The sequence below is a fragment of the Rhinocladiella mackenziei genome (genome assembly GCF_000835555.1).
Source record: "Rhinocladiella mackenziei CBS 650.93 unplaced genomic scaffold supercont1.1, whole genome shotgun sequence".
Classification (NCBI taxonomy): Eukaryota; Fungi; Ascomycota; class Eurotiomycetes; order Chaetothyriales; family Herpotrichiellaceae; genus Rhinocladiella; species Rhinocladiella mackenziei.
In genome coordinates, this window is record NW_013550604.1 from 2,322,737 (window position 1) to 2,339,301 (window position 16,565).

Genomic DNA, 16,565 nt, shown 5'->3' on the forward strand with positions numbered 1-16,565 from the left:
TCTGCACTGACATCACTCTTCCAAGCTAAGCCAAGGCTGAATCGTTCATTCAGGGCACCAGCACGAAGCTTGCTTGCATATCACCGACCTTAGGTCTCAGGATAACGAATATTATATTGGACTCTCGTAAATAGATCAACCCGAATATCAATCATCCAAATGGTATCATTCAACAAATCATAATCCTTCGTGCGCAATATTAAAGAATTCCAGCTCAATAGACAGGAACGACGTTATCCCCTGTGGCGCCTTCAATAGCCATATCGTCTCTATACCAATTATGATGAACCGTCTTCAAACTTCCCAATCGCTTCAAACTGGTGCTTCTGCTGATACTGTTCATTCTCGAAACGCCATTCCTCAAACTCTTAAATCTGGTAATGGGAGGTCGCTGCTCTGCATCCTGCACGGACAAAAACTGACCGCGGGGCTCGGTCGACTTGGGTCTCGGAATGACATCAATCGTGTCTTGTGGGATTGCAGAATAGTCGCCGTCAGATCGAGTGGCGGACACCTCCCTGCCAACCACTTCTTTTAGGCTATCGTCTTCGGATTCTCTCTCACGAAGATCCACCATCTCAAACATATCTTGATCATCTTTTCCACCGACAAATGAGAATGGAGTCTGTGGACGATCTGACTGATCTCCGACTTCAAGTCGTGAATATTGTGCGTCACGATCACTCAGTGGTCCTTGCATGGCACTGCTGATCATATTGATCAATCTGCCAGCACTTTGCTCGCCAGACTGATTCTCATCTGCGGCAAGCTGTTGGCTGGGAAGAGGTGCTACCACCCCCTTGTCCTTTTTGCTCAGGTGACGAGACAACGAGCGAGCTAGAGACGAATTGCGGAAAACTTTAAATTCCTGCTTGGTGGCTTTGGCCACAAGGGGAGAGTCATCTTCTCCATAACTCGTAAATGGCGAGCTCACATGCTTATATGATGATGCTGACGGCGGAATCACATCAATTTGGGGATACACAGGATTGTGAGTTCCAGCCACGTTGGGATGAATGGAGAGCCTAGCCGAATGCATCTTCATTGCAGGACGATGAGCCATCGGCATGGGTGCGGATGCAGGCCCATTTCCATGCGGTCGTCCCACATGGGTTGGCAGTTGCTGCTTGGGAATTGAGCTTGGTCGCTTCTTTTTGCCACATTTAGCACAGCAGTTGGCACCCGGCGTTGAGGTCGGCGAACTTGAAGGCCCAGCAGTGCTATCCGAGGGTTGAGACTGGTGAGATGTCGTTCCCTCCGGCACAGTACGCGCATGGGGAGCCGAAGGCGGAGGAGTAGCTGCCGGAGCGGGTCCTGGAGTGGGAGCCTTGCGCTTTCCACACAGGTTACAGCCTTGACCGTGGCCATTGTGCCCTGGACCTTCGCCATCACGCTTGTTGCCGCACTTTAAGCATTCACGAGTATTGGAGAGGGCTTGAGCAGCCTCAGCGGGGTTGATTGGATCCGACGCTTGACGTTTGTACACCGGTGGCAGGGCGCCATCGTGCATATCCTTTGCTACCTTGACTTGCTTTGTGGGCTTCTCCGCAGAGTTGGAAGAGGGATATGGCTTTCCATCGAGCCTTCGCAAATCCATGGATCGTCTCTGAGCCGCATCCGGTCTCCGAGGCTGTGGTGCATGGATTTGTGGCTGCGACAGTCGTTCAGGAGGCGTGGGTTCGAGAGGAGATATGGGTGAGAAAGGAAAAGACTGCGTCGTGAACGGGACTGGCTGGGGGTTGAAGTTCGGAGAGAAGGGATTTGTAGAAGGCAGGTCGTTTTGCGAGACGGTGGTGACAGGCACGGGCTGTTGAGTAGTCCGTGGCAGATCCTCGTATGGCACTGCAGTCTGAAGTGGTTCTGCCGAGTTGCGTTTGCCTGGGTAGGCTGGAGGTTGCTTTTGCAATTTGGTCATGGTGGTAGAGATGGGCAGCAGGCTGGGAAAGTGTTGGACAAAAGATGGGCGGTGGTCACAGTTCAAGCGAGAGACAAAAAGAGAGGAACCGGAAAGGGAAACCTTGAGAAAGAGAGGAGGTTGCTATTGTATCGAGCGAACGAATGTGAATCTGTGTTGGTGCTGGGGGCAGTTGGTTCAAGTAGCGGACAAAACGTCAACAACAGAAAGGAAAAAAAACCAGGCGCAGGAGACCGAAAGCAAGAGAACCTTAGCGGAAGGGGGAAAAAAGAGGAAGAAAGTGCAGAAGACATGCACCTACCATTAGTACCTGCGCGTTACTGCCAGGCGGTCAGGGTTTGCTCCAGGGCATAGGATGGCACCTAACGAGCAAGCCATCGTCTCCTAACCAATGCCGTGTCGGTGTCCTTCAGACTCGGCTTCTAAAACCAGCTACCCGATGCCTCTACGCCCATGTGCCAACCTGAGACCACAAAGCCGACGAATCGCAGAGTTGAAGAGCATAGCATGCCAATTAAAACTTGGTGGCATTTGGAGGCATTGCTACGCACGACTCTTGTAAGAAAGCTTGGTTTAGCTCTCTGCAATGTGCGGCACCACAGGAGTCCGTATAGAGTACATGGATTTGGCGGGCGACGATCACCACCACAGAGGTATTCACTACATGCCGCGTGCAGGTTTCTCATAAAAGCAAAGCCACCTTGGGCGTCCCTTCATCCCGGACCCTCCACAACTCTATCCTCCATCCCCTCCGCCATCGCCTGCGCCTCCTTGCCAGGGGCAACTTTCACGACTCTCCCTAACTTACTCTGGTTAATCCCCAATCCATCAATTCCCCGTTCAACTTTTAGTTTCACCATGTGGCTTGTCCGATGCTATCTTAAGCACGGCACGAAACAAAGCCTCGAAACACTCTTTTCTTGCTCATTTTCCTCCTCGTGCATTCCTTTGAACCACACGATGGCAGGGGTCCGCGACCATTGGCCGGCTTCGGAGTCCTCCTTGTCCCTCGGATCCCTTTACGAACAGACCAGAATTGCTAGCCTCACCAGAAGCGGCGTTGCTTATGAAAACAATCATCGAATACGAAACATAAAAAGCAATCTCGGGTGGACCCCGATTTGTTCGGACCAGCTTGTCCGGATCGTCTTTTGGTCCGTCACACCCAAGTCGAATGGGCTATTGGATGGATGTTGGGATAACTTATGTCAAAGACCCAAGATTACAGAAGTGTTCCGAGGCTTGAAAGCTAACCAACCGGTAAATCGCGTTGACAAGAATCTCGATCTCCCCCGCTGTAGGCTCCTAGGACTGATATCGATCGATGCAGTGCTAATTCTCACATCCAAGTCCGCTTCAGGTACGGGGAGCGTTTTCGAACTTTGATGGTTGGCCCTTCGTCACCAGGCTATGCCAAGGAAACGAAAGGTCCCATGGCAGGAATTCGTGACGTTCATCGCACAAGAGTGCAACCCACGTCTATATCCTCGATCACCACGTCTGTCGGCAGTAGGTGGCACAAAGGCGCAGGAACAGGCTTCCCAGGCCTGATTTCTCCGCTTCTTCTTCCACTCCTGATGTTGTAGATTCGCAGCTGCAGATCCTGGCCATCGATATACAAAAATAACATATCAAATAGAAATCGGTTGGTTGATCGTGGCCCCAATTGCCTGCTTATGCCATCGACGTCATCGTCGTGTGACCGCACAGCAAGATGTTGGATTCCTTGTCGCTCAGAGGGCTAGTCCAATCTAATCCACAATACCGCCGATGGTTCCTTTTCCCTGGTGTCGCCTGCATGGTAGGATTATAAGGGCTGCTGATGTTGGCTCATAGGTTGCCATTGAATGGGGTCCGTCAAGATGGTGACCAAAGGACGATGATGGATATCTGCCACTTCTCAGTCTGTGGGCATGTTCGTGTATTCAGACGATTTGTGCAACATGTCTTCCTGTGAACTTGCCCGTTCCATGGAAGACAGAATAACCAATCATCGGGCAACCCACCAAATAGGAACCCTGCACGGTCCCGAAACCGCTTGACAAGAAAAAGCCCACCATGTTGAGAGACCAGTCAGTGTGCAGAGCAATTCGTCTTGGTTCTCACAGATGTGCTACATCGAGTCACACTTGAACCCGCATCTCTGTCCGTGTCCGACCTTGGAAATCATGCATTTCAGCGACAGGAATGGTAATGTCCCAGGCCAGGACAGAACATCATCAATATTGAGACGTATCTAGTATTGGTTCCATCAGGCATTCATGCTCTGACGGACTCCATAAAGTGGACTTGGACAGGCATGGTCTGATTCGAGGCCTGATGAGGAAACAGACCATTCTGCGAGAGACGACGTCGTCAGCTATGGCAAAAAAAGGTTGCCACCGTGGTCAAAGACCTAGGGGATGACATTTGAAGAAAGAAACCAGTTTCTACCCAGCTTGATCGGCTGGTACCAACAAAATGATGGCGGGATATTCATCTCGCACTCCTGCAGTCCTCCCCCGGAAAGTATCAATAAGACGATGAAGTTAGGGTTGATACCAGATATCATGAAAGCTCGCTACCCTTCGCGGCATTCGCCTCGGGTACGTCTCTAACGAGGGCGATGGGTCGTACGGTTGGGTCTTGTTATCACAGCAATACCTTTCGCCTTCCATTTACTATTAGCCCACTAGGCCTTAGGCTAGGTCCGACCTGAGACTCACCAGCTTGCAATGTATTGTGATTTTCCGGCCGAGTCTGAAGGACTGATATTGATTTGACTAATGGGCCGACGGGGAAACAGTTGCGTGACGTGTTTGGCAAGGATGTTTGATAGGATTGTATTGATCTCCAGCCATTTCCGCTAGTGCTGACCCTGAATGGGAAAGCTCGGGATGCGGGAGACCTCACCTGAATAGCTTGCTGCAATGGCGGACAAAGATGCGCATCAGCGACCTCCCGGATCAATCATTGTAGAAGCGAGGATGTCGTCAAACCCCAAAGACAAAACCCACCAAACAATGTATCATTGGCGGGTTTTTCGGAGTAACATCGAAAGCCTGTTGAAGTCCGAAAGGCGTCAGCAAATTGGAAGTCGGCTATCCATTTCTGGAACCAAGATTGTGAAGAAGCTCCAACAAAGGGCGGTTGAACCAGCGAAGATTGCTGGAATGGCGGCGATGGCCTCGCATTCGAGTCACGTACCCATCTCGCTTGCAGGGGAATCATCGCTTAAAAAAAGGAGGATCTAAACCATCAAAAACTCCCCTTAGGGCTATTGTCCACACCTGTTATCGATTAGCAAAAGATAATGTCCAGGACTACTGTCGGGTGAGGCGTTGGACGGCTCGGAATATGGCAGCACTCGTGGTGATGGGGGATGACCCACTGGGCCTTTGTCACATCGCTCATCAAGGCTGAGGAGAGCCTTGGTTCCACCGGGAAGACAAGACTTGGAGTCCTCCTGAAGCTAACGCGAATGCATGTCGTGTGGTCACCATTTGACCGGCACTGGTAAGCCGAAGCCCAACTTAGGAGGTCCGCGACGTGAAAGAAACATATTCGCCCTGACTGATGGCTAGACACAACCGAAAGTCAACACATGGTTGCTATCGACTTCTAGGGGGGATTGTTTGAAGGGTCTTTGACCTGCTTTAATCTTGGATCGCAAACGAAATTCCTGCAAGGCGAATCGGTGGCCAAACCCACGCAATGTAAACCCCCTATCTTGTGCGGCATTGCGGTTATCTTTGCCATGAAATTGGACTAAATGCGGCCAAGTGTCCTGCATGAATGCGGTTTTCTTCAAGTTTCGCCCTGTTGCCGCAAGTAACTTTTTGATACCATCTCCGGTCTAGCAATGCCTTGTGGCGGAATGGATTGACTCGGGATTGAAAGCTTGAGCCACAGAGGGATTGACCAGAATCAATCGATGAAAGGCTGATCGAAGGCGGTATGGGAACTTCTCGTCAAACAGTTGGTGTTACTTTGTTGCGGATTGGCGGAGTGTCGATACGTCGCTGGCCTGATGGCCACTGACCCAGAAAGGGGATGGTTTCAGGGCTGTGAGCCCAAATATAGAATTCCCCATCCTGTTTTAGCTAGTCTGTAAAAGGAGTAACAAGACGCTAAGACGGAAGTTAGATGGGACGAACTTGAAGCGTGTTTTGATGCATCCCGGTCGTCTTGGGCCCATACCCTTGCCACTCCCCCCTTTCACCCACATCTCAGGAGAACGTTTGTCCGCCGCTCATTTGTCCCAAACTCCGCCTGCACCCACGCCGCCGGTGAAATTGCCAGGGATGTTTTCAGGATCCATTTCCAATCAGGGAGCCAGACAAATCAGAACCTCCCTTTGGTCAGTCTTTAGTGTGAGTGCGTGGTAACTGCGTACACGGTGTCTGCTTCCTTCTATTTTGTTCAGACAGAGGGGATTTTGGGCGCGGACGTCCTGCTCTGAAATATTTTTCGCTAGGACTCTCCGTGGTGTATCTCCACGACAGAGCAGAGCCCACCGTAGGGTCGTCGCAGTAAAGAGAATGAACCCAAAACTCAATGTCATGCAGTCATCATTTGGCCGAGTGTGGACCCCGGATTTGTCTATGAAGCTCTCCTCCAATCTCCTTGCCGCCACCAGACAAACTCTCTCAGCCTCAACCGACGGACCAAGGGGGGGGGGCATAAACTAGGCCTTGACGAGTTTTCACGTTCTGACAGATTTGTCTTTACATTCTGTATTGCCCGTACTAGAGGGGTTTTTGAAACCAAGGCCGCATGTCGTTGCCTTGAAGCAGCTGTAGCACTGCGTACACAAAGATTACATGCCCGACTGGCTCAATGTCGCGATGAGTGTGTGAGGGTCGTATTGGGACGTTCCCGGAGGGGCCACAGGAACCTCGTGCGGGACTGAGGATATTGTTTGCCAACACAGGCAAAGAGGGGAATGGTTTAGAGGAGGACAAAAAGGTCGTATCTGTTGTACATTTGCTGGCAAGCCAATGCCAGAGCTTGAATACCGCAGGAGTTGGTCAAATTAGGCAAAACGCCAGTGCCATCGTCCGCAGCGCAAGGACTTGCCTGGGCAACCACGGCTCGGGAAAGGTCCCAGCCCCCAGCAACCGTGGCCAACAACCGTGTTGCGGCTGAATATTCACGCCAAACCTGAATGCGTAAACGATGCCGCTTGGAGCAGGCGATCTCATTTACAGCAGGAGAGGCTGTACGGCTGTGTAAGATTACCACCAAGCTCAAGACCAGGATATGTCTCATCTCTGGATCAGCCACTCGATTGCCAGATTCGGGCGCCGAAAAAAGTGCTGACGAGACATTGCCGGCGGCAGTGGAGTCGCTTTTCATGACCGCAAGATTCGAGGCCTACGGGTACGAAGAGAACAGCCTCTCCAGATTTGGGTGCTCGCCATGCTTTTGATTTCCAGTCGCAGATCTCGTGCATACCCTCGACCCACCAGGGGAGAGGAGGGGGTTGTCGTTCACTGGCCCATCGATCTATTTTCAACTGGCGTACTTTGAGCCCCCGACTCCTATATGATAGCTGACCACCCCATTTTCCAATTCCTTCCTCGTTAAGCAACGCTCGTTGAAGTTCGTCGACTTGTCACCCGCAACATGGAGGAGGTCTACGTCTTCGGCGATCAAACGGCAGACTGCCGGGCGTTCTTCACCAAGGTCTTCTCCCGGAGGGACGATGTACTTCTACAGAGTTTCCTGGAGAGAGCTGGTGAAGCCGTCAGAGTCGAAAACAAGAATCGATCCCATCCTTCCAAAGCAGTCCCTAATTTTAACACTATTCAAGAGTTAGTCGATCGTTACTATAGAGGAGATGCAAAGGACGCCGCAATTGAGAGCGCCCTCGTTTGTATATCACAGTTCACTCATTTCATTGGGTATGGCCTCAACATGACCCTTGAATTCTCTCAATTCACTAACTTTTCACGACAGTGCTTTCGAAGAGAGAACACCCTCTTATGTTCAACCTAATACAGATGCACGATTGGTCGGTCTTTGCACGGGTTTACTTGCTGCCTCTGCCGTCGCCTCCGCAGATTCGTTAACGGCTCTCCTTCCTTTGGCCGTCGAATCCGTCCGAATTGCCTTCAGAGCCGGGGCCCACGTTGGAAGAGTGGCAGATCAAATTGAGTGTGATACAAAGCCTCAGTCATGGTCTACCATTGTCGCTGCAGACGAGAAGTCGGCGCAGGCGGCTCTGGACGCCTTCCACAAAGAGAAGGGCACTTCTCCAACCAACAGACTCTGGATCAGTGCCTCTTCGGCAACTTCTGTCACGGTCAGCGGACCTCCTTCCATGAAAGCCAGCCTTTTCGAGGATTCTGAATTCTTCCGAACACACAAAAACGCCCCCGTGTCCATCTACGCTCCTTACCACGCTTCACACCTGCATTCACAATCCGATCTGGAAAAAATTCTCCGACCTCAGACAAAGGCAATCTTCGGCAATGCTCCCGTCCGATTTCCAGTCTGCTCCAGCGTCGCTGGCAAGCCAATCGTCGCTCAAAACGGATACGAGCTCCTTCTGGGCGCTTTGAAGGAAATTGTAATTGAGCCACTAAGATGGGACAAGGTTCTGAAATACTGTGCATCTGGCAAGGCTTCAGAAGCCAAGGTCTTCGCCATTGGCCCCACGAATCTTGCAAGCAGTGTCGTCTCAGCCCTGAAGGCATCGACACCCAAAGTCGGTCTCGAGGATCAATCTCACTGGTCAACCGTTGCCCCAGCTGGAACTCGGCATTCGAAGAAAGAAGCAGATATCGCCATCGTGGGCTATTCGGGCCGTTTCCCTGATGCCGCCGACAATGAGCTTTTCTGGCAATTGCTGGAGAAGGGTCTCGACGTTCACCGACCGGTCCCCCCGGACCGATTCCCCGTCGATTCCCACACGGATCCAACCTCCAAGAAGAAGAACACGTCGCACACACCATTCGGCAACTTCATTGAGAAACCTGGGCTTTTTGACGCTCGATTCTTCAACATGTCACCCAGAGAAGCCGCTCAAACGGATCCCATGCAGCGATTGATGCTGGCTACCGGTTATGAGGCCATGGAGATGGCCGGTATCGTTCCGGGCAGAACTCCATCTACCAAACACGACCGAATTGGAACATTCTATGGTCAAACCTCCGATGACTGGAGAGAAGTCAATGCCGCCCAGGACATTGATACCTACTTCATCTCCGGAGGCGTGCGTGCATTTGGTCCAGGCCGCATCAACTACTTTTTTAAATTCTCGGGCCCCAGTTTCTCGGTTGATACCGCGTGCTCTTCGAGCTTTGCCGCCATCAACGTTGCAATCACCTCTCTCAGAGCCGGTGAATGCGACACTGCCTTCACCGGTGGTGCTAACGTGCTCACCAACTCCGACATTTTCTCCGGTCTGAGCAGAGGTCATTTCCTCTCCAAAACAGGATCCTGTAAGACCTGGGATAACGACGCGGATGGCTATTGCCGAGGTGATGGTGTATGCACGGTCATCATGAAGCGCATGGAAGATGCTCTCGCTGATCGTGATCCAATTCTGGGTGTTGTCCGAGGAATTGGTACCAACCACTCCGCTGAGGCCGTCTCCATCACCCATCCTTGCGCTGAAAACCAAGCATTTTTGTTCGACAAGGTGCTCAAGGAGTGCAACGTCCCCTGCAATGATGTGAATTACGTCGAAATGCATGGAACAGGTACACAAGCTGGTGACGGGATCGAAATGGAGTCTGTTTCCTCAGTCTTTGCACCCCGACAGAATCGTCGACGCCCTGATCAGCCTCTGTATGTTGGAGCCGTCAAGTCCAACATCGGTCACGGTGAAGCCGTCTCTGGAGTTTGCGCTCTCATCAAGGTTCTCCTCATGTTGCAGAAGAGCAAGATCCCGCCTCACACGGGTATCAAGAAGCAAATCAACAAGAACTTCGCCCCGGATTTGAAGGAGCGCAACGTCAACATTGCATTCCAGACCACTCCATTCCCCCGACCCGCTGGAGGCAAGCGAATTGTGTTCATCAACAACTTCAGTGCTGCTGGTGGTAACACAGCGATGCTGTTGCAAGACGGCCCTGAAGTTTCCAAAGAGCCTACACCTGATCCACGATCAACCCATGTGGTGACCGTGTCGGCCAAATCTTTGGCTGCTTTCAAGAAGACCATAACAAGATACGAGGCTTACTTGGCCGCCAACCCCAACGTCGGCTTGACGGATCTTGCCTACACTTTGACTGCCCGACGAGCACACTACAACTATCGAGCGGCATTCCCCGTCCAGTCGATCCCACAACTGCAGTCGTCGTTGAAGGCCATCCAGGATCAAGCCCACAATCCCATTCCCCTTGCCGCGCCTCAAATCGCCATGGCCTTCACCGGGCAAGGCTCTCAATACACCGGTATGGGCCAGAAGCTCTTCGAAACCTCGACACAATTCCGAGGCGACATTGAAGAATTCAATGAGATCGCACTTCGCCAGGGCCTTCCCTCCATCATGCCATTGATCGATGGATCTGTGGAAGTGCAACACCTGCCTCCTACGGTGGTGCAGCTGGGAATGTGCTGTATCCAAATGGCTCTCACTCGCCTTTGGGCCACCTGGGGAGTCACTCCCAGTGTTGTCATCGGTCACTCATTGGGTGAATATGCCGCTCTCCAAGCTGCAGGTGTTCTTTCTGTTGCCGACACCATCTATCTGGTCGGTATGCGAGCTCAACTCCTCGAACAAAAATGCACCGCCGGTACTCATGCAATGCTCGCTGTGAGATCACCGGTTGCTGGTCTTCAAGATGTGGTTGCCAATAGCCAGGGCAAGATTGAAATTGCTTGCATTAACGGTGTCTCGGATACCGTTCTCTCTGGCACCATGGGTGACATTGATGCCGTGGCCCAAAAATTGGCTGACGCAGGACAGAAATGCACCAAGTTGAAGTTGCCATTCGCCTTCCACTCATCCCAGGTCGACCCAATTCTGGCCGACTTCGAGAAGTTGGCGTCTTCGGTCAAATACCACCCACCACGTGTCCCAGTCATCTCTCCTCTCTTGAGTGACATTGTTAATGTTGGCGGTGTTTTCGACGCCTTCTATCTCAGCAGACATTGCCGAAAGACCGTTGACTTCGTTGGTGGTCTCTCCGCGGGCATGTCGACTGCCACCATCAGCGACACTTCCCTCTGGCTCGAGGTGGGCGGCCATCCCCTTTGCGCCAGCATGATCAAGTCGTGCCTGTCCGCTCCGACTTTGCCAACCATGCGCCGTGATGAGGATCCATGGAAGATCATCTCGACTTCCATGGCCGGACTGTACACCGCTGGCAAGGCTCTTAACTGGGATGCCTTCCATAAGGAGAATGAATCTCTCCGTGTCTTGAACGATGTGCCATTCTACGGATTCGATGAGAAGAACTACTGGCTTCAATACACCGGCGACTGGCTCCTGTACAAGGGTGACTACCCCAAGGCCATCGCTCCAGCGCCAGTTACCGCGGCCCCGGCGGGACCGGCCACAGCCAGAAAATATCTTTCCACTTCCGTCCAGGGAATCGTGTTTGAGGAGGTTAAGGGAAAGACAGCAACCATCGTCGCTGAATCTGACTTTGCTCACCCTAAGTTGTTCCCGGTCATCGCTGGCCACCTTATCAATGGCAGCGGCTTCTGCCCATCGACCTTGTATGCCGACATGGCTTATACCTTGATCAACTATGGTGTCAATCTCCTGAAGCCTGGCGAGAAAGTTGATATCAATATCGGTGCCATGGACAACCCAGCACCTCTTCTGCTTAAAAACATCAACGAGCCCGAGAGCCAGACTATCCGCATGACCATGAAGATTGACCTCGACGCCCGAAAGGCCGATTTCACTATTACAACCAACAATGGAAAGAAGGATGTGGTTCATGCCAAGTGTGTAATTCGCTTCGAAGACGCTGGCGCCTGGAAGGAGGAATGGAACAAGACATCTTACCTCGTCCAATCCAGAATTGACCTCTTGAAACACAAGGTGGAGAATGGGGAGGCAGACAAAGTCAGCCGCGCTATGGCCTACAAGCTGTTTCAAGCTTTGGTAGACTACTCCGATATTTACCAAGGCATGCAGAGTGTCGTCTTCGACGGCCCAGAATTCGAAGCTGCCAGCAACATCAAGTTCCGAGCTGGTCCCAACGACGGTGACTTCTACTTCAACCCATACTTCATCGATAGCGCCTGTCATCTCTCTGGTTTCACTGTCAACGCTACGGTGAACCCTCAGGAGGAGTGCTACATCTCTCATGGTTGGTCTAGTCTTCGATTCGTTGCCCCTCTCGAACAGGACAAGCAATATTTTGCCTATGTTAAGATGCAACCTGTACCAGGAAGCAAGATGAGAGCTGGTGACGTCTATGTCTTCAACTCCAACAAGGAAATTGTCGGTCTTGCTGGTGGTGTTCGCTTCCAATGCGTTCCTCGCAAGCTGATGGACGTCTTGGTGCCCAGGCCCAAGGCCGGTACCAAAGCCGCTTCCCCAGCTCCTGCTGCTCCCAAGGCTGCCCCTGCTCCCAAAGCTCCTTCTCCCAAGGCTGCTGCACCTACTCACATCGAGCTGCCGGCCCCCAAGGTGAAGGCAAAGAAGCAAGTCAAGGCACCCAAGGTCAAGGCCCCCGTACCTCCCAAGGCCTCATCCGGCAGCCTTGTTGGCCGAGCATTCGACATCATCGCCAAAGAAATCGACGTTGATCAATCCGAACTCAACGATGACATCCAATGGGCCGATATGGGTGTGGACAGCTTGATGTCCTTGACGATCTCCGGCAAGTTCCGTGAGGATCTTGATCTCGAGGTGGAAAGCACCCTCTTCACTGACTATGCCTCCGTTGGTGCCCTTCGTAAGCATCTTGGTGGCATGTCTGCTCCTGAAACGACCACCAGTGGTGACGCAAGCTCTGTTGAGTCCTCCGACTCTGGATCCGAAAGTGACGAAGAAACGGTCGAGTCTGGCATCACCACCCCCGACACGGAAGACTTCCCCGCTAAGCCCCAGGAACAAGCCAAGGCTACCGCTGTGGAAGCAGTTGCTCAGGCACCTTCCGCTGAGGGTGGTGATATGATTGAAACCATCCGCGTTGTCATTGCTCAAGAAATGGAGATGGAATTGGCTGAAATCACCGAGACCACTGACCTGAGCAACTTGGGAATGGACTCTCTGATGGCGTTGACTGTTCTTGGTAAACTTCGCGAGGAGCACGACATTGATCTCGACCCTACGATCCTGGCCGACAACCCATCCCTGGGACATCTCCGAAAGGCTCTTGGCCTTGAGAAGAAGCAGCCAGCACCACCGCCGGCGCCCACGTCGGCGCCGGCTCAGAAACACGAGGTCAGAACCAATGTCGTTACCACTCCCGTTGCACCTCCAGTTGAGGTTGTTGTCCAGATGCCTCCTGCGACCTCGGTCTTGCTCCAAGGCAACCCCAAGACTGCCAACAAGAACCTCTTCCTGTTCCCTGATGGCTCCGGATCTGCGACCTCCTACGTGTCCATCCCAGCCATCGATAGCAAGAACTTGGCAGTCTACGGCCTCAACTGCCCGTTCATGAAGGATCCTACCAGCTACACCTGCGGCATTGAAGGTGTCTCCAAACTCTATCTTGAGGAAGTGATGCGCCGACAACCGGTTGGTCCCTACATCCTGGGTGGTTGGTCCGCTGGCGGTGTTGTGGCCTATGAAGTCACCAGACAGCTCAGCGACCTCGCTAAACTCCATCCCGACAAGAACTACTACGTTGAGAAACTGATCCTCATTGATTCTCCATGCCCCATCAGACTTGAGCCTCTGCCAGCTCGCCTGCACCACTTCTTTGATGAAATCGGCCTCTTGGGAACCGGCACGGGCAAAACCCCCAACTGGCTCTTGCCACACTTCGAATACAGCATCAAGGCTCTGACGGCCTATCGACCAGAGCTGAAGAGCACACACGACTTCAAGGCACCCCCTACACTGCTCATCTGGGCAACTGATGGCGTGTGCGGCAAGCCTGGCGACCCACGGCCGCCGCCACAGGCTGATGATCCCAAGAGCATGAAGTGGCTCTTGGAAAACAGAACCGATTTCGGTCCTAACGGTTGGGACAAACTTTTGGGTGCTGACGCCTGCAAGATGGTTACCGTGGTCGGTAACCACTTCACCATGATGAAGCCTCCGGTGGTAAGTTATCTTCCAACATGCCCTGGAAGTCATTTTACATACTAATTGAATTCACAGGCTAAGGGCGTTGGTCAATACATTCGAGAGGCCATCTTGTAGATGAGCATCAAGACGAACTACAACTTGTGACGCAAAGAAAGATACCTGATAGAAACGGGTGGGATTTCGAATGGATATAGACTTCGGCACTCCGGATGAATTTTTCGTCCACTTGTTAAATAAGTACATACTGGGTTATGGGAGCGTGTTTTGGCCACAGTTTCGCTGGGCATTTTCAGAAGCGTTGGGGGACCTCACGGTTCTGCTCACACTTGAGCATCTTTTTCAGACTGTTATTGAAACTTCACAGGCGTTGCATATCAACCAGGGATGAGTTGAATGGTCTTGGGAAACTATTTCTTTTTATCTGACGGCCCATTTATAAGCCTCGAACAATTGTTATTCCTAGCTTCAGATTGTTGATTTGGTCCCGAGTTAGTCTAATGTGTGCATCGAATTTATGAATATTTATTAGCTTCTCCCTCGTAGGGCTTGAGGGCACAGAAATGCCATCCGCGGTTCACGTGAGACAATTGGTACATTGCTCTCTCCCTTCAACCCACATTGTCAACTTTCGTTATATGGGCCTTCATGTGGAATGATTGGCGTCCAAGCATGGGCTGCTGCCGGGATGGGAATAAGTAGGTAATGATTATCATTTCAGCGGCCAGATTCAGGCAATCGGTCCTCTCGATTCATCATCGAGGCTAGACGAGACGGCAGATTCCAACCCTCGGCTTGCAACGTATTGACACATGACCAAAGGCTGGAATGGATCAAGATTTTCAAAGACACAAAGTAAAAAATAGCTCCCACGCTTGGATATATGCATGTCTCACTTTCCGGATACCGCCACATTCAGACTTTGTTTGGCTATGAGCTTTCTGCATTCCTTACGTCGACAGAAGCTCGCATGAATTTTTTTTTTTTTTTTTTTCTTGTCTGACACAGACACTGCGCCCTGACGGTTGTTGTGACAGGGCGTGGATTTCCCTGATCTAATTTGACGGGCAGCTGGCCTTGTTGGGTCTCCGTGGAGGAAAACACCCAAGATGCAAGATCCCAGCGGCCAGAGTCCAGAAAAGTAGTGGACGTGGGCCTGGGTCATACAAAAATATCCACGACTCGGAAACTGCAGCATTATTTTCATCAAAGCAAGGACAACACCGAAAGCACTGGGGACAGCCTGATCCCGGCCCTGGTCCCGGTCCTGGTGCACGCACCCACGGAGTCGAAATCCTGTCACCTGACAACAATTAAAACTCCAAAATGCCTGAAAAAGACTGTGGAAACAATACTCCAAAAACCGTTTGGCATCACTTTGGAGCTCCTAGATCGAAACCTTGGGGGGCATACGGAGAAATGCCTATACATTCGCCACGCAGCATTCTCTCCCAACCCAAGAAATCAATCGGGCGTTTTCCCTGATTCATCACAAGTATGATAACATATCCCGCGGCCCTGACTTGTTTATCTCGGGATTCCTGGCTCGACTCGACACCATATGTTCTTCCCTATACCATCGCCGTGGCTATTTTTGTAGTCATTTAGTGACCTCTCGCTTCGAAGGAGGCAGGCTTTGTGCTTGGAAGCTTCCCGCCATGGGGAGAGGATCCTAGCGCAATCGATGTCTGAATGAAGAGTACCTTTACGATTGCGTGTTTGGATGGATGGAGGGAGAGTGCTCCACTTTTAACATGCAGCATGCGACGTATCCACCGACAAGACTGACCACATTGGAACACGACTCTGTCGACCCGCTTGCTTAAACATTCAAGGTCGAGTGTATATCTGTTGGCCAAGTCATCTGTTCCACCCTTATTGCGTACCAGGAGAATGTGAGCATGAATAGTGGCCAATGTCATCTTAGCCATCCCACCGTGGCATGGCATGTGCGCTTAACCAAGCCTATCCCGAAAGTCTGCACCAAACAGGAGAGAGAAATAGAAGGAAAGCTCAGACATTTGTCTAAACGAGTACACGGGGACCTAGAGGAACACTTCCTCGGACGGCACTCATGCCGCAGATTCCGAACCGTACCCTCTTGATATCCCACTCGTCCGTACGCGCTCCTGATTAGGCCGAAGGCTTATTCTGTCTCCATCTTCCTCGTGGAATATTATTCACACATCAGCTTCACCCTTGTTACATGACAATGACTGTCAAGGGTCTCCGCGCTGTCGAATCAGTCGAAGAGGACCGTCTTTGGTGGAAGGCACTCAGACGGAGTCCCCACAAAGACATGGACATACTCTGAGTCGAGGGATACGAACGCCTGAGACAATGTTTGACTCACCACCATTCCAGTTCTGATTCACAATTCCAGGCCCAGGGAAGAGGATTGCATATTGTGGGCGCTCATCATATCATGTTGGAGTTCGCAATATTCTGAGAACTAACGAATATGGATCTTGCACCTTCCAATATCCAACCTTCAGCTAAAAA

General features: G+C 51.7%; 2 protein-coding genes across 2 annotated transcripts; one reads left to right on the plus strand and one right to left on the minus strand.

Moving 5' to 3' along the window:
* Positions 1 to 214: 214 nt before the first annotated feature.
* On the minus strand, positions 215 to 1,915 carry Z518_00817 (uncharacterized protein; the record flags this gene model as incomplete). The annotated part of the gene is made up of 1 exon (XM_013421418.1): positions 215 to 1,915. The coding sequence occupies one exon, from the start codon at positions 1,913 to 1,915 to the stop codon at positions 215 to 217; it is 1,701 nt and encodes a 566-aa protein (XP_013276872.1).
* Positions 1,916 to 7,522: 5,607 nt separating this feature from the next.
* Positions 7,523 to 14,180, plus strand: Z518_00818 (uncharacterized protein; the record flags this gene model as incomplete). Its single annotated transcript, XM_013421419.1, has 3 exons — positions 7,523 to 7,800; positions 7,856 to 14,081; positions 14,139 to 14,180. 3 exons carry the CDS (start codon positions 7,523 to 7,525, stop codon positions 14,178 to 14,180), a joined length of 6,546 nt encoding a protein of 2,181 aa, XP_013276873.1.
* Positions 14,181 to 16,565: the final 2,385 nt, after the last annotated feature.